The sequence below is a fragment of the Kogia breviceps genome, chromosome X (genome assembly GCF_026419965.1).
Source record: "Kogia breviceps isolate mKogBre1 chromosome X, mKogBre1 haplotype 1, whole genome shotgun sequence".
Classification (NCBI taxonomy): domain Eukaryota; kingdom Metazoa; phylum Chordata; class Mammalia; order Artiodactyla; family Physeteridae; genus Kogia; species Kogia breviceps.
The window spans coordinates 11,681,261-11,704,029 of record NC_081330.1 but is presented as its reverse complement, the minus strand read 5'-3'; the positions used below and the strand labels follow the sequence as shown (position 1 = coordinate 11,704,029).

Here is a 22,769-nt window from a genome sequence, read left to right as displayed (position 1 = left end):
GTGCACCTTCCTTGCCATACTTGGACTAGAAGTTCTTTAGAATACCTTCCATTCCTTTTGATGTTCCATTTTCTCCTATTAGTTCTTCAGGTAGCAGGGTCAGGGTGACCCTAACCAAAATAAGGTTGCCATTCACATCGAGAACTTATAAAAGGAGTCAGGCAGTTCCCTTATCAACCAAGGGACAAAACTTGGTGGCTAAACTAACTGCCAAATATTTTCCTTGGAGAAAACATAATGTCACATGAAAATATATTCCTAGAAGAAATAACTACATTAAAAATAAAACAATCGCTTTTTGAAAAAAAACTTCCTCAGTTGTGTGAGGCATTGTAGGAGTTAAGGCCCTGGAGAGACCAAAAGCAGTAGCACAGTCTGCTACCCAGCCTAGTCTCCCAAATCACAGACCAAGCTAAGGCAAGCAATCCAGGGGGATACAAATTCACTGGAAACAGTATAGCTAAAATGCATCACACAGCTTAGGACAAGGCTATCTGGAACAAAACAGTCGTCAAAGACGTTGAAGGCTACTGGGAAGCAGATGCATTACTGAGGGACAACATATGCAGGTGAGCCACTCCAAATGGGTAAAAGGATAAATGTAGGCTGAGACAAAATGAATTGGCTTCCAAAATAACACTGCAGATGCAGACTGTGATGAACAGTGGGAGATAGAAGAACCAATGGATTCAATCCATTAGCTCAATTTTTATTCTTTGCTGGAGGGTAGGGAAGTCGATAGATGATGAGAAAACGGGCCTATGAGGTGGACTCACAATTGTTAGCATCACAGTGAACTGACCTGCAATTGTCATTCATGATGATCATTAATTTTTATGTGGGCATGAAAGACAGCCCTGCCCTAAGCCATATAGAGTTGTTTCCAAGCTGACAAGCTTGTAAACCTCATTCATGAATTATTCTACAATCCCATGGATGGATAAAAGACCTTTAAAGGTCTAGGGTGACAGAGGCCCCTGCAGTGAGAAACAGAGTAAACGTAGAGGAGGAGTCATTCTGAGTTCAAGGATTCCTCCCATGGCATATCAATTCCTTCCAAATCTTATTTTTTGGGGGTAAATGAAACAATTATAAAATAAATTTATAAATTAAAATTATAAAATAAATTTACTCACTTTTGGAAAAATTAATTATGAAGCATTCTATATGATTAGGCTAGCATCCCCCTGAATGGCTAGGAAAGGTTTTACCTCTGAAAGTTGAAACATTTAGCTTGAATAAAACTTGACACTACAAAAAGTGATTAGAGTAGATTGGTTCATTAACATATACTTGGGGATCAGACATTTACAAGGACATTAAATATATACCTGGAAACACAGACACAGCACATGGAGGTACAAACACATTGAATTATTTTCACATAATTACCAAAAGAACATGCAGTGCTAAAACTGACTTGATATTATACAGATGCAATTTTGGAATATTTATTTTCAATTTTTCCAAATCATCTTTTAAAATCAAAATTATATTTCCTAATCAGGATTAACAAGCATTTTCACGTGATGCCACGACAACATGCCCCTTATAAATTAAATATACCGTATTGCCCTTCAGTTCTGGAAAATGCCTAAAATTTTATTTGGGGGCTTAGCAGATTTAAAATATGTATTCCTCCATATTCCAAGTAATGCATCTTTATATTTTTGCAAAGAATAGTATAAAGTTCACCACACCAACAGCAGAGAAAATTTAGAGAGTGATATTTTCATTTTTTCTTTATAATGCTGTTAATCTGTTTCTTTAAAGCCAGCCCGCTTGTTTAACACTAGGTACCTGTTACAATATATTAGATTCGTCTGAGAATGTTCGTAAAAGAAGAGGTCTGACTGAAGGTCTGGTGGATAATGAGTCAGATGCCTTTTTACAGCTCAGATTTCTCTGTAATAGTGAGGTAAAGATACTTAAAGCATTTGAAGATTGGTTAACCCACCTGGTGATAAAAATGTAGGAAGAAAAAAATAATTTCCTACAGACTACTCATCTGGCTAAAAGTACAAACGATTACACTACAGCAAATGCGTAACATTTAAATGAATACATTTAAAGAACCTAAGAAAGTCTCCAACTCAAGTTGAATTGTTTTCATGGTAGAAGAATACAGACGTTAGTAGTACGTGGCAAACTTGGGTTTTTGAAATGACGCTGGTTAAGTTATGTGGTTGATGAAGTCAATATGGTTCAATTAGTAACCCTTACCATCCTTTTGGTGAACACCTCTGAGAGTTGTGCTGGTACTCTGAGTGTACTGAACAAAGAGAAATTTGTGCAAAACATTCCTGTCTTAGTGAGCAGACTAGCTGTGACACTCTGTGGCTTCTACTGCGACCAGGAACCAATGGGACTACAGACCTACAGTCCAAGTTTTTGAAAATCACTTTTCTCTCCAGTGTGACAATTTGAGAAGGTGAACAAATGATTAAAGGAAAATGACAAAATATTCTTAAGTCTCAATAGAAGATGTAAAGATGAGTCATGAGAATTTTTCATAAAGAATCAGAAAATGATGTCAAGCAAATGAGAATGCAAGCAAGTTGGAACATTAAGAAAGGAAATCACCTTATTCACTCCAAGAGAAACTGTGATTGCTGGAAGTTTGAGAAAGCATGAAGATAGTAGATGTTCCTGAGGAAGGGAGGCGTTTCGTTACCTTGTTCACAATTGCACAAAAGGTGGAAAATTGCAGTAGAAAAAAGAGAAATGCAGAAACCAAAAAGAAAAAAAAAAAAGTAAATATTCTCTGAAATGTAAGACATTTAAAAAGAAACCTTGAGAATTCGAAGTTGAAATGACGTTAGTTTTGAAGACGTTACTTTCTGAAGTAAAAGTAGAGTTAGAGTTAGGAATAGTCTATTATATGAGCAAACTACTATTTCTCTGTATAGCAATTAAAATTTTTTTTTCTTAATGGGAAAATGGCCTATTTTGAATAAAGTAATTTAAAAATATGTTTCTCATTGAAATAAAGCTCATCTCTAATCATTAACTCACTAAGCTTACACTGTTCAAAATCCGCTGGTCAGAGAGCTAGGCTGAGGGTCCATCACCAGTCTATACTGAAGTAACTGTCTCCCCTATCCAATTGCATAGATGGAAAATGAAGGGGCTGGCTGCCCTTGGGCAGTTCCAGGTTAAAAACCTAATCAAAACTAACATAATGGAAAAACTGTTGGTGAAACCACACTTCAGTGCCCTTTACCTCGGAACCAATCTTTAACTTCCTTTATTCTAACATAATTTGATCAGTTTCCCCCTTTTCTCCTAGAGAGACTCTTTAAAAGCGTTGGCTGAAGAGCTATGAATTTTTCCTTTAAAACAGTTAGAAAAAGTAAAAATCGATAACTTAAAGTTTAATCAGAAAACCTAAGAGGTTAGGTTTTGTGTTTCCTTATTCTGTGCCTGAGGCTATAGGCTCATTTATAGACTTGGTTTTGGTATTGCTCAAGCAAAACAGAAGATGAGTGGTCAACTAGGCGGATGAGCTTAAAGATCCTGCTAATCAAGATTACCCATATTATCTCCTTAGCAGCTAATGGAAATACGCTTACAAAAAGAAACCAGCTAAAGTAACACATATATCTAACAGAGTCTAATAAACATTTATACTTCTAAAGGCAAATATTTTTATTTATTCATATATATTTTAACATAACTACATTTTTTCCTGTTCACATTTTACCTTAAATACAGTTGGTGACATGTTGGTAACATGCAAATTACCAATTGATTAAGGCTAGAGAAATAAATATTTCGTTCCTGAGAAAAAAATTTTAAATTGCTCTGTCTTCGATTTTGTGGGCAAAAACCTTGCAACAAGATTAACATGATACCAAATCACCCACCCTGTGTTTAAAATACAAGCCCATCTATTTAAGACTGTAACTGAAACACATTTTGGTGTGCTCAAAACCTTGTTTCCAACGGTCAGAGAGAAAAGTATTTCTATGAAGTAGAAATTTTAGGGGTTAATAGGTTACTTTATAAAGGAAAACAAAAGAAATATGAAAGTACAGAAGGCAGCAGAGAGCATGGAAAGAGTAAAGCAATAAAAAAATTGATACAGCTAGCAATTGGTTGGGGGAGGGTGAGAAGGATGGGAGATAATTAAAACAGTATGAAATTTCCACATTCCTTTGCAGTCATCTAGAGAGCTTTGACTCTGGCTCAATTAGCAGTTTGTCAAAGAGGCCAATGCATAAAGGTCCACCTCAACAGCCACGATGTTAGGATTCAACTTTATATTTGTCTAATTTAGATGACAGGACTGTTACCCTTAGAACTCTTGGTTCTATGTGACACTGTCAGGATTGCAATAGTAATCATCAATTGTCACCATTGTTATTGTAAGGATAAATTGTATTCTCCAAAGTGCTTTCTCTGGGAATTTTGCTCAGACACCTGACATTCTTCCTTTTCCTGTCTTCCACTCTGAAAGAGCTCCCTGCGTAATGGAATGTTTCCTCTTGTTTGTGCAGACCTCACATGCAAGGTATGGCCCTGTTGCTGGGTTCATTCTCATTAGATTATAGTTTCCATGTCTACTAGGCAAAGTCAAGCCTCCTTTAGATCATGGTGGTTTACATGGGAGAACTTTACATAAAGATATGTGGAAAATTCCTCCGCTGGAAATGGGAACTGGTGTTTACCACTTGGCCAGAAGGTCCAGGTGTATTTCATTGATTAAGAGACAGCCCAAGAAATGTGCTTACTCGAGGGGACACAGCTCTTTGAAATACCAAAATCGTAAACTGTAAATTTCCTTTAAAGTGTTATCTGCTGTACCACTGTTCAGTGCTCCATGATACTTTCATCATACGCTTGTCAGCAGCATGGCGATGAGAGGCTTTGTCAGTTTATAAGCTAAAGAAAAGTCCTATGATCCTCAATGATGTGACTTTAGCTCAAGAATTAACTACATTGCTGAAAATAAGGGTGTGAAAATATTTACCCCTGAGTTAAACGAGTGGGGGAACCTATTTTCGAAGAGAATTCTTTCTAATGCTAACATCATGACAGAACTCAGCTGTGGTGGAGGCTTCTGGAGGTAGTGACTTGGACCTTGAAATAGCTTAGCTGTGTTACAACAAGCCATAGTATTGAATCTACTGTTCTGTTTATACCTGCTTACAGAAGTGTTCCAGATAAGTCCCCTTTATAACTCAACTAGAGTGAGAGCTCCTTGTGAGAGGGAGCTACATCTGATTCTTCTCTGAATGATCAACACCTAGTACAGCAGCTAGCTTACAGTCGACCCTCGGGCAATGTGTGCTGAATTGAATAGAATTCAACAGAAGGCTGCTTCTATAATTGTTAAATGTAAATGGCTTAGCTTCTTTCTCAAATGCCATAGACATTTTCTCTATCCACTGCTGAGTTCCCTTCTTAAAGCAGCTGCCAAGACTCACAGGAGGATAGCACTGGCAGTCGACTTACCACAGGCGTTTCTGGCTCTACATACAAAGGATCCCTAAGCTTACTGGTTGAAGTCAGGGGGATCTTCTACCTCTAGCTCCGGACACATACTTTATCCCATTAGGGATCCTGTCAGGTATGAGGCTGACCCGGTGTAAAAGAATCCTTTGCGTTTCTTTAAAATGAGGCCAATGTCTTAGCAAGGGATATTGAACAAAGTAGGAAGTCACCCAGGATGCCAGACTGTTGGTCATTAAAATACTCTTTTCTCCTTTATCTTAGAAGTGGCCTCTGCCTCTTTGATGTGGCCAACTAGAGCCTTGTGTAAACAGATGTGACTTATCAGAGTAGCCATGGCTGCCACGTTTCAGTTGGCCTTTATGCATTCATATGCGCTACTTTGCTCTCGCATTTTCTCACAAGGGGAAAAAAAGAAAAAAAAAAGGCAGTGCTGCTGAGTGCCCACAATGTTTTGTCTCATCTGCAAGTCTCACAATCCCATAGAGTCTGAAAAACCATTTAGCCTTTCAGACTCTGGATGTAAAGAGAGATGTTCATCAGTAGGTGGTTCAACACATGTTCACTGGTTCAATGACGATAGGAATAAATGAATGAATGAGTGAACGAATGAAGGTGATTATGGAAATTCTCCTGGTTGTTCTAGCATATCAGCATGCCGAGCTACAGTAGAGACACTGGAATTCCTCCTATCATGGACATAGTCCATGGCAAACAAATCTCATGCTGAACCCTGGAAACATTCTACACTGCTAAGTAAAAAGGGCAGCAGTCCCGGAACTCCATGCTTTCGTTCAACAGAAGTTTGGAATCTGCTGTTTGCGTGGAAAGAAATGTTCTAAGTCTTTATCTGTGACTACCTTGTAGCATCCCTCCATTTAATGGCCATTTAACTTATATAAAAACATTAAAAATATTTAGTAGCCATTTAATTTATGTAAAAGTCACCTCCAGCCAGTGCCTATTTTTTTTTTTTAAAGGGCTTAAGGAAGAGGATAAGATGATATGTTTGAAGGTTTTGATTTCTGAGATTTTGGTCTCATCTTTACAGCATGAAGCTGGGTGTGAGCCATTATTTAGCATAAGCTCCATTACCCCAAATGAGAAAAACATCGAGGAACTCCTCAAAGTGTACTCCCAAATAAGGAGATCCTTCCTAGACAAATCTCTATTACAACAAGGCACCAAAAGATTTCTTACTGTGACATTTTCTGTTTGGCTTCATGCAAACTGCCACTTGAGCCATTCTGGGAGGAACCTGTTTTATCCCTGTTCAACTGGTATTAAAGGTATAATCAGACAAGTAAATGCCACTTTTCCGTTCTAAGACTAAACACCAGGCTGGAGGGAGTTAGTGGGGGGTCTACCGGAAGGATTAGAAAGAGATTAAGGGGGTCTTAGGTTAACGTACTGTGTGCAGTTCCACCCATAAGGCATGCAGAAGCAGGGAGTTAAGGCCAGTTCTGACCACCTAACTATACAGTGATTGGGCCACGTATACCAAGAATCAGTGTGGCTTACGCCACTGATAATCTACTGCTTTTGAGTGGGGCTCGATACTGACTTGTATCATGAAGCTCCTCTCTTATACATCTAATCACTGAAGATTTTCCCACTATAATCATTTTAGTTCCCTATTCTGCATGATGCCAACCACTGGAATCAATCAATAGGGGAAAAAAAAAAATCAAGGCAAACCAGTTCTGTGGCTAAACTGGTTGGCAAATTTAATGAAATAGACCAGGTAGATATAGCTTAGTCTACTTCTTGAAAATATTGCCTTGGAGAGGTTACAAGATCTAATTGGTGTCAATAAGATCGAAACAGGGTTTTGTTTGGCAAAATGAGCTAGTGTTGGTAGGAATATGACATATTTAATTAACCTGTTGGTCAAAATTTGCCAGAAGTTTTATTTTCAAGGCTAATCTATCCCTTTCAGTTTAAAGGCGTTTCCAGAAAGGCTCAAAAGATATCAGACAATGCAGGGCCAAGCGATTAGGCTGACAGAGGGTAATAACTTCTCATTCCCGCAAAAAATTTACCATATAAGCAGCAGAAATAAAAACACACTCATAAAACAATCTTGAATTTTTACAAGTGTGTTCAAGAGGGGAAGGATGTAGAAACCACATCCAGGGAATTCTCTTTGGTTCGAATATACACTGCTGGACAGACAGGGCTAGAAGCAACACAGAGATTAAGCAGCACTATAATTAAAGGAAGGGGAAAGGTTTGAAAGAGGCAAATTGGGATTATCAACTGAAAAAAAAAAATCTGCAAACAACCCATGGGGAAATTTCTAAGGTTAAAGCTGGAATGTTGGTGTGGAAATTCCCAGTGTGAAAATTCTAGGTTAAATTTTTTTAAAAATCATTTTTTCTGTTTAAAATTCCATATGGAGCATATGAGATACTCCATATGGATTGCTAAAGGTCACATAGAACACTGTTAAGGAATCTACTTACCACCTGCATTGGATAACGAAGTTTTTTACTATACTTTTTATGCAGAAGAGGAAATTAAGTGATGAACCTGTAAGGAGGGGTTTAACATGCTGTAACTAATGCAATTCTCTAAAGAAAGTTTTTAGTTCATGGCAGATATTGAAGCCCCTTCCAAAAATCAGGTGGTAATATAAACTTAGTTCTTACCCTGGCACTTCTTCTTCTTACATTCTTTAATACTATCAGGAGAATCTCAGGGAAAAGGCTGATAAATATTAGAAGAACTATGGCCAACCATGTGGATACAGAAGACAGCATTTGAGCAAATACAAAATACATTCTCTGTTGTTTGAGAAAAGGCCTAGAGTGGAAAGAAAATACATAATGGAAAAACAAATCAGTTCCTGTTATATGAAACAGCAGTGTAACTGAAACTTTTGTATTTAAAAGGAATCCTCGTTATGTACATTAATAAATATAACTTTCTTTAGGATGACCCAGAAGTAGTAAACCGATTTCATTTACTAAATGTTTGGAAAGAAAAGGAATGATAATCAAAGGGGAGAAATGATGCTAAAATGCATTTGACTTGAAAACAACTAAGCGATCAATTTTAAAGCTGCCAACTGGATAATACTTATTTGCATTAGAAAATGCTGGAGGGCTTCCCTGGTGGTGCAGTGGTTAAGAATCCGCCTGCCAATGCAGGGGACACGGGTTCGAACCCTGGTCTGGGAAGATCCCACATGCTGCGGAGCAGCTAAGCCTGTGCGCCACAACTACCGAGCCTGCGCTCTAGAGCCCGTGAGCCACAACTGCTGAGCCCGCGCGCCACAACTACCGAAGCCCACGCGCCTAGAGCCCGTGCTCCACAACAAGAGAAGCCACCGCAATGGGAAGTCCGCGCGCCACAACGAAGAGTAGCCCCCGCTCGCCACAACTAGAGAGGGTCCCCGTGCAGCAGCAACAAAGACCCAACGCAGCCATAAATAAATAAAATAAAATAAAATAATTAAAAAAAGAAAATGCTGGAGCTTCAGAGATATTCACGAGAAATGATGATTAATTTTTATGCTAACAAACATTTTACTTCCTTGGCTGTTTTTTTAATATAAGAAAGGATTTCTGGTCTACATTTGGAAATTTAGAAGACATTTTTATTACCGCTCCCCACCCCCCTGCCCACAAAACCCCTATGTAAACATAACAAGGACTGTAGAGATTTTCTCTCTCAAATGGGAGGAATCTACCATTCTCATCCACAAATATATATTGAGTACGAGTGTGTGCCAAGTAGGTTGACAGAAGAATATTGCTAATCACACATTAAGCCTTGGGGTCCGGAAATCCAGGAGAACGCCTCATTTTGCAGGGTTCAGTCATCCACTGAACTGTTAGGCGACCACTGAGAAGTCCAGCCAGTTTCCCTTCCCTGCCGGGGCTGAACCACAGAGAGCCTCACTAGGCTAGGATGAGTGTTGTCTGAAGCTGAGGGGGACGAAGTGCAAAGCAGCTGCTCAAGGCTGGGGTATACATCAGACTGTCCTTGGATGAGGAGCCTTAGGTAGATAAGTGGTTGGTGCCATTTAGCAGATCACAAATAGTGCTCACTGAAGATACACTGGTTTCTCATTTAAACATTCATGTTTGTGCACTCTCACGTAACATGATAAAATCAAGCTTGTGGCTCTACACAGAGGAGGACTAGACTGTGGAATATATGTGGAATAGATTGTGAACGCAATGGTGAGGTGGAGAAACTTACGAGGTCCAGGCTAAACAAGTTGTCTAGGGTTCCTACCATAAAGAAAAGATTTCTACAGAGCTCTATTCCCACCCTGTGATTAAAAGCTCCACATTTTTCTTTTAGATTTTGATGGCATCTATGGAGTTTGGCAGAGGAGCAGTAAAAAACAAAAGTTATTATTCCTGGATGGGGTTTGGGGATCAAAGAGGGGTGAGTCACAGCGCCTCAGGGTTGAGCATGTCTGGAGATTAGCTGCAATCAGCATTCAGCTGAAGTATTACAGTTTCTAGTCACATTTTCTTGGTTACTTTATAATATAAATTTTATATTCATGTAATAGCTCAACTCAGACATGTCTGCTTAAGGATAGCACTATAGGCAACAAAATAAAACAGATTTATTAACATTTCATTTTTAGTAACCATCTCTAATGAATAGAAACAGGTGTAACAATATCTTACATCATTTAAAGGATTTATTTTAATCAATAAGGAATAGTCTGGAAAGAGTGAGAAACTTTAGTTTGCTAGAAACATTTCATTCTTGTGGAAATTTTGCATAATTAGTTCAGATACTGATTACACAGGTTCCTAGACAGAATTATGACCTTACAATTGTGTATTATGTTTGGTTAATCAACTTTGATTCATTTGTATATTATTAAAGAAAACAGACTTCCTTCAGCTTCATTGCTTCAATAATTACTTATATAGGTGTCAAATAAATGCTGTAATTATACTTTCTGGAGCCGCTACTTCCATAAGTGATTAGGTTGTCCATATTTTTATTTCTTGAGGCTTTTATTTTAAAAAGCTTTCCAAAACAGTAAGGGTTTCTTCTAATTAAGCCTCAAGGGACATAAACACGGTCCCCACACCTCTGTGATAATATGGACGGTTTTGTACGTATGATTTTGCTCAAACCAGTGAAAATATGTACTCCTAGAATCTTACCCTATGGTTTACTCTAGTCCTGGTCTCTGCTGCTGGCATTCTTGTCAGGGGAAGTTACCAATTAATGAAAACAACTGTGATATTAAAAAACAAAATATAGGCCTCTGGGAGTAAGGCAAGGAGATGAAAATCTAACTTATTTTCACTCCTTATAACTCTCCCAATCACAGCTTATGTGCCCCTCACTGGACTCTAGTCTCTTTGAGGCAGGGGTACATTTCTGTACCCCACAGAGTGCCTCACACAAAACAGATTCTGAATAAACATCTACTGAACCAAGATGAACAGAATGAACTTTAAATCCAAGCTGTAGAGTCTACCTTTACTTCCCCCAAAACAATGGGATGGTGATTTCAAATATAACCCTCTGAGTATTAAGTGATATATATTCTATCTCTTGAGCACATCTGTAGTGACAAGAAGGAGAGTAATATACCATAAAGAGAGAACAGGGTCCAAATGGATAATACTGTATCTATTGGCCACTATATTGTGTAGAAACTTCATAGGATGAGTATTTCCACTGGAAATCACATAGGAGGCCATGCTAGAAATTAGTTTCGTTTCACAGAGAGATGTTTACACACCTTCAGGTCGGAAGATTTGGACAGGGGCTACCAGAAGGGAGGTCTTTTGAGTAACTCGTGCAGTCTATATACTTGCATTTGAAATCTTACCTGAAATAGCAGCATTACTGGCTAGAAGTAACTTCCAGTCCATTAATATTGAAGGCTTGCCATCTTAGATAATCAAAACTTTAAAAGTATAATTAAAGTTTGCATATACAATGTACCTATATATGTATTTTGTTATTTACGTATCACACATACAGTAGCTTACCATATAATTCCTCCCCAGAAGAATGAGAAAAATACATAAAACGCTAAAGAACCCCAAATCACAAAGTGGTTTATCCATGTCCAGAAACGAGTATCCAAGGCGAGCTGAAAGGATACAACACAAGAGATTTCATGATGAGTACAAACTGTACCAGGCCGTATCTGATGGTATTTGACAACTTATACACAATATGATACCTGTGGGAGGATCTAGCTTGGGCCAGGCAACCAGAAGAGAATGGCACTAGAAGAACAGAACCCAGACTTTTCAAAGAGCTCTGCCCTCAGGCATTTAGACTCTAGGAGTACAGGCATGGAGGTGTGGTCAAGCAAGTACAGCTGCAGACGCCTCACTACTGAAGGAAGGGCAAGGAACGAGGTAATGGTAACACTCCAGAGACTGGAGCCCCGTGTCCTTAAGTGGTGGTGGTCAGGGAGCTGATGGCAAAAGGAGAAGGCCTGGCTGGTGGAGGCAGGTATACTGAAAAGCAGGAGGAGAGGGCGAGAGTAGCTAGGAAGAGAAGACAAACTACACAAAGGAGTCGTGAGAGCTCAAACACAACAGATGAGGGTTATTAAATGCAAAGGCAACTAGCTCTACACGTCAGGCATCATGGAGCCATGGATTGTGGGTCTATGTAGTGTGTAATTTTTCAATTGCAAAATCTGTATCTACTCCATTAAATTAATAACATTTTCAGTTGCCTTAGATTTTAATCCTCTTATGTTTCTTCCAGGGCTGCTTGTTTCTTCAGATTGTGGCACCTGGGATTTTCAAATGCAATCTAAAAATAAAAAGTATGGTCCACTCTGCTTGCTTAAAATTTCTGGGCCACATGGCCTAATATCCAGGGCATTTAATTTTTGAAGAGGAGGTGGTGTTTGTTTTGTTACTTGCTGTGCCACCCTGCTCCTCAGCAATCTGCTAACAGTTGCTCATTTATAAACAGGATATTGATAACATTGTCTTGAATTCCCATCCTCCGGTTGCTAGGGAACATGCCACAGTAATACCAATGCAAAGAAGAGGGAGTGGATGGATTTTGAGGGACAGGTGAAAGATGCTGCAGCGAGGCCAACTTTAGCTGTGAAGGGTGCTTGGAAGCCCTGGGGCCACATGCAAGGCCAGGGGTAAAAAAGGGTGAGGAGGATTCCCTTTCAAATTATGATCCTATGAGACATAATAGTAAATAACAACTAGCATCTATTGTACTGAGCACATTCTATGTGCCAGCCCCCATTCGAACTGCTTTATATGTATTCACTAATTGACTTCTCACAAAAAAAAATCCTAAGGGAGGTGGGTGGTACTTTTATCTCCATTTTATAGAAGAGGAAATGGAAGTACTGAGAAACAAGGTCACTTGCCCAAGGACATCCAGATAGTAAGTGGCTAAACTGAGATGAATTGTAACATTTTCTTTTGCAGCCCTAAAATATTACTGAAATAGTAGATGAATAATGCAAACATGTTAGTTGTATTCGGTACGAGAAATGAAGCAGGTAAAAAATTCAGAGGGGAAATGATTAGAGGTCCTTTGCCAATTATACTTCTGAATTCTAATTCTGGCCACTGGGCATACTGGAATTCATTTAAAGGTACTCATTCTTAAACCCCATGTGAGGTGTTTATTACTGGAATGATCAAAATAATTTTGATTATACCTTCAACTATAAGGGAGTCCCAACTCATGAACCTCAAGGGACTAGTATTCAGTACACAGCATTATTACATGGCTGCATGTTAATGCCAATGATTTTGCCAAAACTGCCTTTGTTGTATGTTATCTGCTGTATATTCTTATACATTTCATCACAAATATGGGTAAATTTCAGTGATGAATACATTATACAAAACGTCATCACCACCAAGCTCTTTCGCACACATATCTTGCTCATGGACACCTATATTCAACTGTCTTAAGTACCCAAATTCCTTTAAGGACTGGCATTCTTAAACAGATATATAACTTTAAAAAATATTCAAGTACTTAACATGGAAACACACACATACACACAGCCCATTTATATACCACTTAACATCTCAAAAATAGCAGGAAAGAAGGAACAGATTTCCAATATAAGTATGTTGTATTTTAAAAAAAGAGGATAGTCAATATACTTGAAAAAATGGATCACAGATAGTATATAAATGTCCAAATCTTTAATATCACACATAACTTTAGTAAGCATTCAGACTTGAATAACAACTCACAGTAAAAATAAAGATTAGAAGATAAAAAAGATATAAGACCAGAAAGTATTACAAAAATGGTGTTAAATATATTTGAATAAATAAAAATCTAACCTTCAGAGTTACGGTGAATACTAAGACTGTAAAAACAATGGTCCCAAAAGTCCAGTTTCCATATACCTGAAAAACATTCAACAATTACATGTACCATGAATACACAAGCTTGCTTAAAATAATAAACAGCCAAGTTTAATCTTGAGTGTAACTGCCAAAGATTTTTGTATAAATTGTTTAGGGAAATATCTGCTCAAAAGATCAGGCCAAAATGCTGGCTTTTACTGTGAGCCTAAATTTTCTTGGAGAGGTACACCACATGAGTGGTTGGTAGGGTTTATTTCGTGATTCCATGAAGCATAAAACAGGGAACACACTGGTGTGATAGAGGCAGGAAAAACTCTATTCCACTGACAGTAACGTTCATAAAAACAACTCATTTGGATGGCTCCTGTATCTGAAGAGTTTGATATAGGCTTTTCCTATAATATAGATCTAAAGATCTCTATGTATAAATAAAGACTAATTTGCAGACAAATGAACTCACATTTTAAAAACAGAGTATATGATGACAGAGGGTTAACTAGACTTACTGTGGTGACCATTCAGTACATAGAAATATCGAATCCTTATGTTATATACATGAAACTAATATAGTTCTATGTCAATTATATCTCAATAAAAAAACAAACAAAATAGAGTCCAATTTTGTGGCTGTAAATATTAGAGCTGTCAGCATGTGCACATCAAAGAAAAGCAAATACCATGTATATAAACGCAAACGATGGCAGTGAATGGCACAGATGCTTACCAAACGCTGTCAAGATCTGAATGCATAACATTAAAACAGAACATGAAATGTAAAAGGTTTTAAAAAAATAAAAACAAAAATTAAGGTTAATAGCAAAAAAAGGATTTGATCAAATCGTACATGGTGTTATATTTAATTGCTGGTAGTAGTCCTTCTACTTATTGTAATCTTAGCAAACAATATACAATAAAATTTAATTCATTTGCACTTCATGAACTCAAAATGAGTGATGACTTGGCCACAGGGTGGGCTGCGGCTCCGCATGCACCACCAGTAGAGTTTGCTGAGCAAATGAACCACGTCAATAGAATCGCAGGAGGGTACGGTCAGCTCTATACAATTTATGTGGCAAATAAATACGAAATAAAAAGTTGGAGTTACAGAATCAGTCATAAAGCTGAAGGGACCTGAGAAATCATAAAATCGAATTTCTTTTTCTTACTGTTGGGCAAAGGTGACTTGGAAAACTGAAGGGACCGGCCCAAGGGTGCACAGAAAGATTTAGTAGGGCTGTCTCCCTGGCAAATGCTACATGTGCCTACCCTAAAGTGCTAGATCTGTATCTCCTCAACAGTTACTCAGTGATTAATAATTTTAATGGATTCATACTAAACTGATTTCTGTTAGTCCAAATTAGAGAGGTTCTAACTGTAGTATCTAATTTCAAAGTATCATTCAAATTCACTGAGCCTATCACTTCTGTAACAGATGTTGACTGTCTCGGTTCTAGACATAGTCAGTGTACTCAGTAAAGTCTTTTTGAACCTTTGCTTTGCTTCATATGATTGTAAACAATGAATGACCATAAAAGGGGAAGCCCAGAAATAGCAAAGAACGTAGTGAAAGCAGCATGCAAGGTGGTGGGTTTGATTTTCCACTGTGTGGCTGCCGGAAGACCTCACCCCATTGGCAATTCTCTCCTAGAGCACAGCCAGGGCAAAATCACCCCAATGCAGGTGCTGACCTATGTAGTTAGTGGCTGGCTGGGAAGACACTGGCAGGATCTGTTTAGCCTTTCTGGAAAACACTATGCTCCCATGTGGAAAGCAAGGAGGAAGAGAAGGGAATTCCCTAATTATTGGGCAAATACTGCAAACATACGGCAGCTACCCCCTTCCACTCTAAGCACGGAAGGCCACTATGAGTAAGAACTGAGTGGGGACAGACATTGCTTTTAAAACAGGAAAAGCCTTGCTCACATCAAAGTGTATGGGTCCAAAGTCTGCAATCCCAAGAACTCTGTTCATCTAGTAAAATTACAGCCAAGTTAAGCTTCCAGAGGTATGCACATAAGCTGTCTAGTTAGCAGTGCACGCAGGAAGGGATTTCTTACTTCAACACTTCTACTGTTCTAAGGACATTGTGAGAACTAAATACCATACCTTTAGAAAAATAATTTGCAAAATGATTACAGCTAGAGTATGTGTATGATAGATCCAGTGCCTATGGAAAAAAACTTAAGCCATGCTTGTAATACCAAAAGATGTAATGATGTTTTTTTTTTTTTTACCTTTGCATTTTCTTCTAAGGATGAAGTCTGAAAAAGAAAATAAGTCCCAAAGAAGAACACTGTTCCTTCAAATGCAGCCAGAAATGTCCAATATAAGAAGGGGCCCAACTGTAGCATGGCATTTCCAGAAATTTTCCTATTGAGAAATGGGGAAAAAACACAAGTTAATGAATCTCTGTAGGCTGTTTATTTAAAGATACAGTGAAACGCCAAAGGTGCACATGGGGTTTGACCCTGTTAGAATGAAAGGAGCTATCCCTGAGGGACAGGTAAGCTTTTGAGAAAAGCCCAGACCGAGCTGCTGGTTTGTCTTTGTGCAATCACCTCCTGCCTGAGGTGTTGCAGTAAACTGTCAAAGTGCTTCTAAGTGAAAATTCTGGCCACTGACAATAATAATATCATCAATAATAATTAGCTCTCATTTACTCAGTACTTATTATATGCTTACAAAAGTGGGTTAAGAGCTTTATATTGTCCATTTTTGTGTACACAGAAACCACATGAGATAGGTATTCTTATCACTACCATTTACAAATAATGAGCCTCACAAAGGTGTATCATAATGGTTTCCAAACTTTGATGCACATTAGAATCACCAGGGGATCTTTAAAAACATTGACGCCTGGCTCCCACCCTCATTCTGATTTTACTGGCATGAGGTGTAACCTGCGCAACCAGGATAATTTAAAAACTCCCCAGGTAATTCTAATGTGCAGTAAAGTTTGGGGACCACTAGTACAGCAGTATGCCAGAGTTCACTCGGTTAGTAAGGGACAGAGCTAGTATACAATCCTAGGCTGATCTGACTTTAAATCACATGCTCTCAACCAAGCTACCACGGCTTTGCAACTATGATTGTTACAATATTTTGTTTAATCAAGATTTCTTCCTGGGAATGTAACCTTTCTTAGGTCTTGGGGTACCCTTTATATTTTTAAAATTGAGTCAAATAACATGTTTGTTTGGAGCTGTACAGCCATGCTTTGATAAATGGCAGGTGGCCAAGATCAAAAGTTTAACATCTGTCAAAAATAGCACAGTCTTCTGAGTACAAGGCAGAATGCTGAAGAAGGCTAACAACTCCAATGGGGCCAGAAGAAGATGGGTCCGTGCACGGAATTCTTTTCGCTTCTATTCAAATTCCTCTTAACATTTATCACAGGTATGTCATCACTCAAATAGCACACCTGTGGCCAATACTATCAAGAATGTCACTGGGCTGTAATGAATAAGAAAGACCTTTGTGACGTAAATACAACTGATCCTTGTTCAGTTGGTACGGAGTGCTGTAGGGTTTCCTGAAAAAAATAGCAATTATGCAACTTTTACCTACTAGGATGTCCAGGTGCACACAGAAATCAGCAATGTAGGGGGATGCATAAAGCAATACGCTGCTATTTGCCTTGGAAAAACTGCAGGGGGAAAGAGGTAGCTGCTTCCCAGAAACAAGCTCTCCCCACAGCCAGTAAGTCATGTTCCCAAGGCAACTGGGAGCCACAGGGAAGGCACCTCCCTTAAAGATCCTTGCAAGGAGGGCCCAGCAACTACCAGCCAATGAGGGCTTTGAGAGTCACTGACTTGGGCTGAGGCAGGAGGTGGTTCCCGTCTTTCCAGCCAGTCACTGAATTTACATTACATGCCCTGGGAAGAAAGGAAGGGGAGTCATGGTGTGTTGGCTTATAGTTGAGGTTTTCTAGCTACGCTCAGGTGAATGATGAACCTGTTGTTAACTCAGAGTATGAGAGCCAATGTGAGGGGCAACACGAGGGAGTGAGGACTGAGTGGGGGTGGGGTGGGGTGGGGTGGGTGGAGCAGCTGACCAGCAGCACAGGCCTGAGCACCTCCATACAATGGGAGGCAGTAGGTGTACCAGGACCTTTCTTTGGCCTTTTAAAGTTGTAGAAGAAACAGACTATGCCTCTACCCTCTAGAAAATCTAGAACTACAGTTTACTTTTCAAATTTCTCTCAAAAAATATGAAAAGATCCAATTATGTCACATTTCACGTCAAAACTTTTGGTAAATGCCTGTGTCACTAAGTCCCCGAAGGAGATAACTATAATATGCTACACAAGGCCACAAGTAACAGTAAGTGGTACAAATGCAGAGGGAGACACATATGAAGACTAGAGCTTCCCGTTTACAAAGGCATGCTCAGAGTAACAGAGCAATCTCCAGTACAGTGACAGGCTGAGGGCACTCTCATCAGAGCGGGCAGGCGGGAAGCTGCATTTTGGGCTGGGTGATAGCTATGCCATGGCCTTCATTTCTCCATCGCATGTGGCACGTATGCCCTCTATGCAAAATTGCTTAAAAATTCATGACCTACACCTGCATGCGGTAACGAAAACTTCATGGAAACCCTTAATAATTTGTACTCAACAGCTTGCTTCAAGTTTTCAACATTCTTTTTTTTTTTTTTTTTTTTGTGGTACGCGGGCCTCTCACTGTTGTGGCCTCTCCCGTTGCAGAGCACAGGCTCCGGACGCGCAGGCTCAGCGGCCACGGCTCACGGGCCCGGCCGCTCCGCGGCATGTGGGATCTTCCCGGATCCGGGCACGAACCCGTGTCCCCTGCATCGGCAGGCGGATTCTCAACCACTGCGCCACCAGGGAAGCCCCAACATTCTTAATGTATGAAGAAAGTGCTCAGCATAGCCCTGAAGGTATGTGGAGAAGGGTGTTAGAATAATAAGATTAATAGCTAGCATCTATTGAAAACTTACTATGTGCCAGGCACCACTGTAAGTTTTTACATGTAGTCACTCATTTAATCCTCCCCCAAAACACTGTGATTAGATCTATTGTTACTGAAGAGGAAACCGAGGCCCATCTCAGTCAAGTAACCTGAGCAAGGCCACAGAGTCAGGGGCAGAGCCGCGATCAGAGTGCAGGCGATTAGCTAGAGCTCTTGGTGGGACTGAACGGGACGCATTCTGCTCACTGCCACCCAAACCCCTCTGCAGCCAGAGGAACTGCACTGCTGCTCTTCACTTTAGCTGTTGTCTGAAAACAGAACACTGCTACTCAATCTTTGAAAACCACCAGCCTGTGGAAAAGAGCACAGGGCCGGTCATCAGGAGGATAGAAAGCTGATCTTGCTCTGGCCTCTTGTTACACGCTGTGTCCTTAGGCAAGTCATTTCTGGGCCCTTGGGTCCTCTTTTTTTTTTTTTTTTAAAAAAAAAGAGGGTGTGAGAGCTGATGCTCTGGAAGATTTCTACCAAGATTTCTAGGATTCCCCTTTAGATCTAACAATACTCTTTGCAAGAAATACAGGGAAAAGCAGAACATGTTAACGCCATGAGGAGGCAATCAGCAAACTCTCGATCGGGGGAAATGCTACAAGATAAATCATCTGGTTTCATTAACAAATAAATTGTCAAGTTAACCTACAGATTAAGAGAGTCTCAAGAAGCATATTAACCAACTGCAGTATATGGGCCTTATATACTGTTTCAAACAAGCATGCTATAAAAAGAAATTGAGTCAACTGGAAAAATTTGAGCATTGACTGGATATTTGATGATATCATGGACTTGTTAAATTTTTAGGTATGATAGTATACTGTTATAACAGTACATGCAAAAGATACATGCTGAAATAACTATTTTATATAGTTTGATATTTGCTTCAAAATAAGTCCTTGATAGAGAAGACAAGGTTATTAATGAAGCAGGATTGGCCCTGAATTGATAATTGTTGAAGCTGAGTGGTAAGGACAGGGAAGTTCACTATATAAATAGTATTTTTGCTGCACTCTTTGCATGTTTTAAATTTTTTATTAAAAATACCTTTAAAATGACAACTAATTTTATAAAACTGGTTAAGTTTAACAATTCCTAGATGTGAGTTTCATGAGCCATACTGGTTAAAGACATCCCTTAAATTTGCGCACCTTCACTTCGCACCAACGAATCACACCCAAGTCTCTCTATTGCACTTGCTACCCACTATTTAGCAACACTTACAACCTGCTATAAATTAATATCTTTCTCTTTAGCTGTAAGCTTCACTTATACAAATCCAATTTAATCAAAGGTTAAGCAACTGGGGCTAGTGCCAAGTCCCCCACCCATAGATAAAAGCATCTATTTCCAACTAACACAAAATGAATATAATGGCTTGATGACTTAATTGTTTTCTTCAACAATGCGATTTTAGAATGCGGCTAACAAAGCACTCCGGAGGCTACATTTCAGGGGCAGTTTACGAGAGAAAGCCTAACATAACATCATCAGTTCAATCCATTACAGGGAGGGATCAATATTCTAAACTATGAGAGATCTTTGTGTGGCCCTTCTTGGGGGAGGTGGGGGGTGGCGGGTAGTTAAACTGTTGTGTCTCCATCTAAGACTCTAGAACTCAATGACAATGTAGGCAAAGTTTTAGGAATTACTGATTTTGAACTAAATAATTCATACCCATTCAAAGACAGGACATATATCAATACCTAGGAAACACATCATTTTCCAACTGGATGGTTTGGTTTAAGGAGCTAAGAATTCAGAACAGAACCATGTAATCAAACCAGGAGGGCAGTTCTGTGTCCTTCCTACCTGTAGATAAAATGAAATCCACAATTTTTTAAAGTCTGGGGCGGGGGGGTTAACTTACATATGTTCAACTTACATATATAATCGGGGATCTGAGGTCAGAGTGTCAATGTTGATGTGCTGCTCCAGTAGACTGTAGGCCAGGATGGGCAAGGATGTGAAGCAGATGTTGTACATTGTAAGGTAAGCGGCATCATACAGTGGCTGTAATGACAAACCACAGAAGAGAAAGGTAATGTAACAATCATCTGCAAGAGGCTATTTAAGTGTTTAGAAAAAATCACAAGCTAAAACAAGACAATTTCCTTTCACACCTTTTGTGACAGCAAAGGAGGTTTTGTAAATAAGGTCACTCTAACTGATCACTATAGAAAAGAAACTAACATACTAACAAACTAACAAACTAACATAATGCATATTAAAATACCCCCCCTTTAAAAATACAATCTTGGGCTTCCCTGGTGGCGCAGTGGTTGAGAGTCCGCCTGCCGATGCGGGGGACGCGGGTTCGTGCCCTGGTCCGGGAGGATCCCGCGTGCCGCGGAGCGGCTGAGCCCGTGAGCCGTGGCCGCTGGGCCTGCGCGTCCGGAGCCTGTGCTCCGCGGCGGGAGAGGCCACAACAGTGAGAGGCCCGCATACCGCAAAAAAAAAAAAAAAAAAAAAAAAAAAAAAAAAAAAAAAATACAATCTTATTCAGAATGTTTACAAGCTATAAGCTCTATTTCTTTTTTTTAATATATATGCTTTTCTTTTTATTAATTAGTCCAAGTAAATTTATATATAAATATGTGTAAAGGAGAAACTCTTTTTTTTAACATCTTTATTGGAGTATACTTGCTTTACAATGGTGTGTTAGTTTCTGCTTTATAACAGAGTGAATCAGCTATACGTATACATACATCCCCATATCTCCTCCCTCTTGCGTCTCCCTCCCACCCTCCCTATCCCACCTCTCTAGGTGGTGGCAAAGCACCGAGCTGATCTCCCTGTGCTATGCGGCTGATAAGCTCTATTTCTAATGGATATGAACTAAGAACTTTTCAAAAGATTTTCAGTGAATGAAGACCAATTAAGTATAAGACAGGAACCCCTTAGGGAAACCAAATATAAGCAGTGGCCAGCCTGTGTCACAGTTTTTTGGGTTAATATTTTACATGGTTTTAAATATCACTATCACCTTCTCCAGAGTATATTTATGATATTGAATGTGGCCATTTACTAAGGATTAAATAAATATTCACAAAAATAAAAGCTAAATATATCCACATGGTCATGACTCTTTCTGGTCCTGAATTCCCCAGGCTCCAGACCAAAATTTCCAACTTCCTGCTGGTGTCCCACAGGACAACCTGCAATTCAAAATGTCTAAAACCAAACTCATTAACTTTCCCTTTAAATCTGCTTCCTCCCACGTCCCCTACCTCAGTGAATGGCCCCACAATGTCTGCAACCCCAGTATCTACCTTGGTGCCTGGTACCCCTTAGGTACTCAAGAAATCTTTTGAAATGAGTGATTCTCTTCCTACCTCACTAGCCATTCCTTCTCAGGACCCTCTTCTCCCTGAGCCCTCTGTGTTGGAGTGTTCCAGCACTCGGTGTTTGGGACTTTATTTATGCTCGTTCTCTAGGTGATCTCTTTTAGTCCTGTGGTTTTAATATAACCCACTCACTGAAAATTCCCATATCTAGCCTAAACCTGTCCCATATATCCAACTGCCCACTTGATAGCTCCTCTTGGGTGTCTAGCATATTTCAAACTTACGTCCAAGACTGAATTCCTGACCTGCCCTCACCTCAAACCTGCTCCTCCTGAAGTCTTCCTCATCTCAGGAAAGGGCAACAAAATCTTTTTGATCAACCAGAACCGAAATCTTGGATTCATCCTTGACTCTTCTCTTTTTCACAAGCCACATCCAATCTATTAAGCAGTGTTTACTAGCTCCAATTTCAAATAGATTCAGAACCACATCACTTCTTAGCCCCTCCACTGTGACCACTGCTGCAAGCCTTTAACTGGTCTCCCGGCTTCTTCTCCCCTTGACCTGCGGTCTATTCTCAACACAATGGCCCAAGTAGCTCTACTGGAAAATAAGTCAAATCAAATCATTGTTTTGTTCAAACTCTCTAGTGGATTCCTTTATCTCTGAAAGTAAAGAAGCTCCTACAATGGTGGGGATGTGAAGTCCTACTCCTCGATCCAGCTTCTTAC

General features: G+C 39.5%; 1 protein-coding gene across 9 annotated transcripts in view; it reads right to left on the bottom strand.

Annotated features, from left to right (window-relative positions):
* The window catches only part of ATP11C (ATPase phospholipid transporting 11C), a 162,790-nt gene that overhangs the window by 1,060 nt on the left and 138,961 nt on the right, over positions 1 to 22,769 (bottom strand). For 5 of the 9 annotated variants that reach the window (XM_067023020.1, XM_059049906.2, XM_067023021.1 and 2 more), the window contains 6 exons: positions 20,637 to 20,764; positions 16,007 to 16,142; positions 13,746 to 13,811; positions 11,439 to 11,542; positions 8,106 to 8,259; positions 1,801 to 1,905 (listed from right to left, as the gene is read on the bottom strand). In XM_067023020.1, coding sequence (XP_066879121.1) covers positions 1,804 to 1,905; positions 8,106 to 8,259; positions 11,439 to 11,542; positions 13,746 to 13,811; positions 16,007 to 16,142; positions 20,637 to 20,764 — 690 coding nt within the window. In that variant the 3' untranslated portion in view covers positions 1,801 to 1,803. The remainder of the gene's footprint in view (positions 1 to 1,800; positions 1,906 to 8,105; positions 8,260 to 11,438; positions 11,543 to 13,745; positions 13,812 to 16,006; positions 16,143 to 20,636; positions 20,765 to 22,769) is intronic. The other 4 variants (XM_067023024.1, XM_067023023.1, XR_010838562.1 and 1 more) reach the window with 3 other exon arrangements.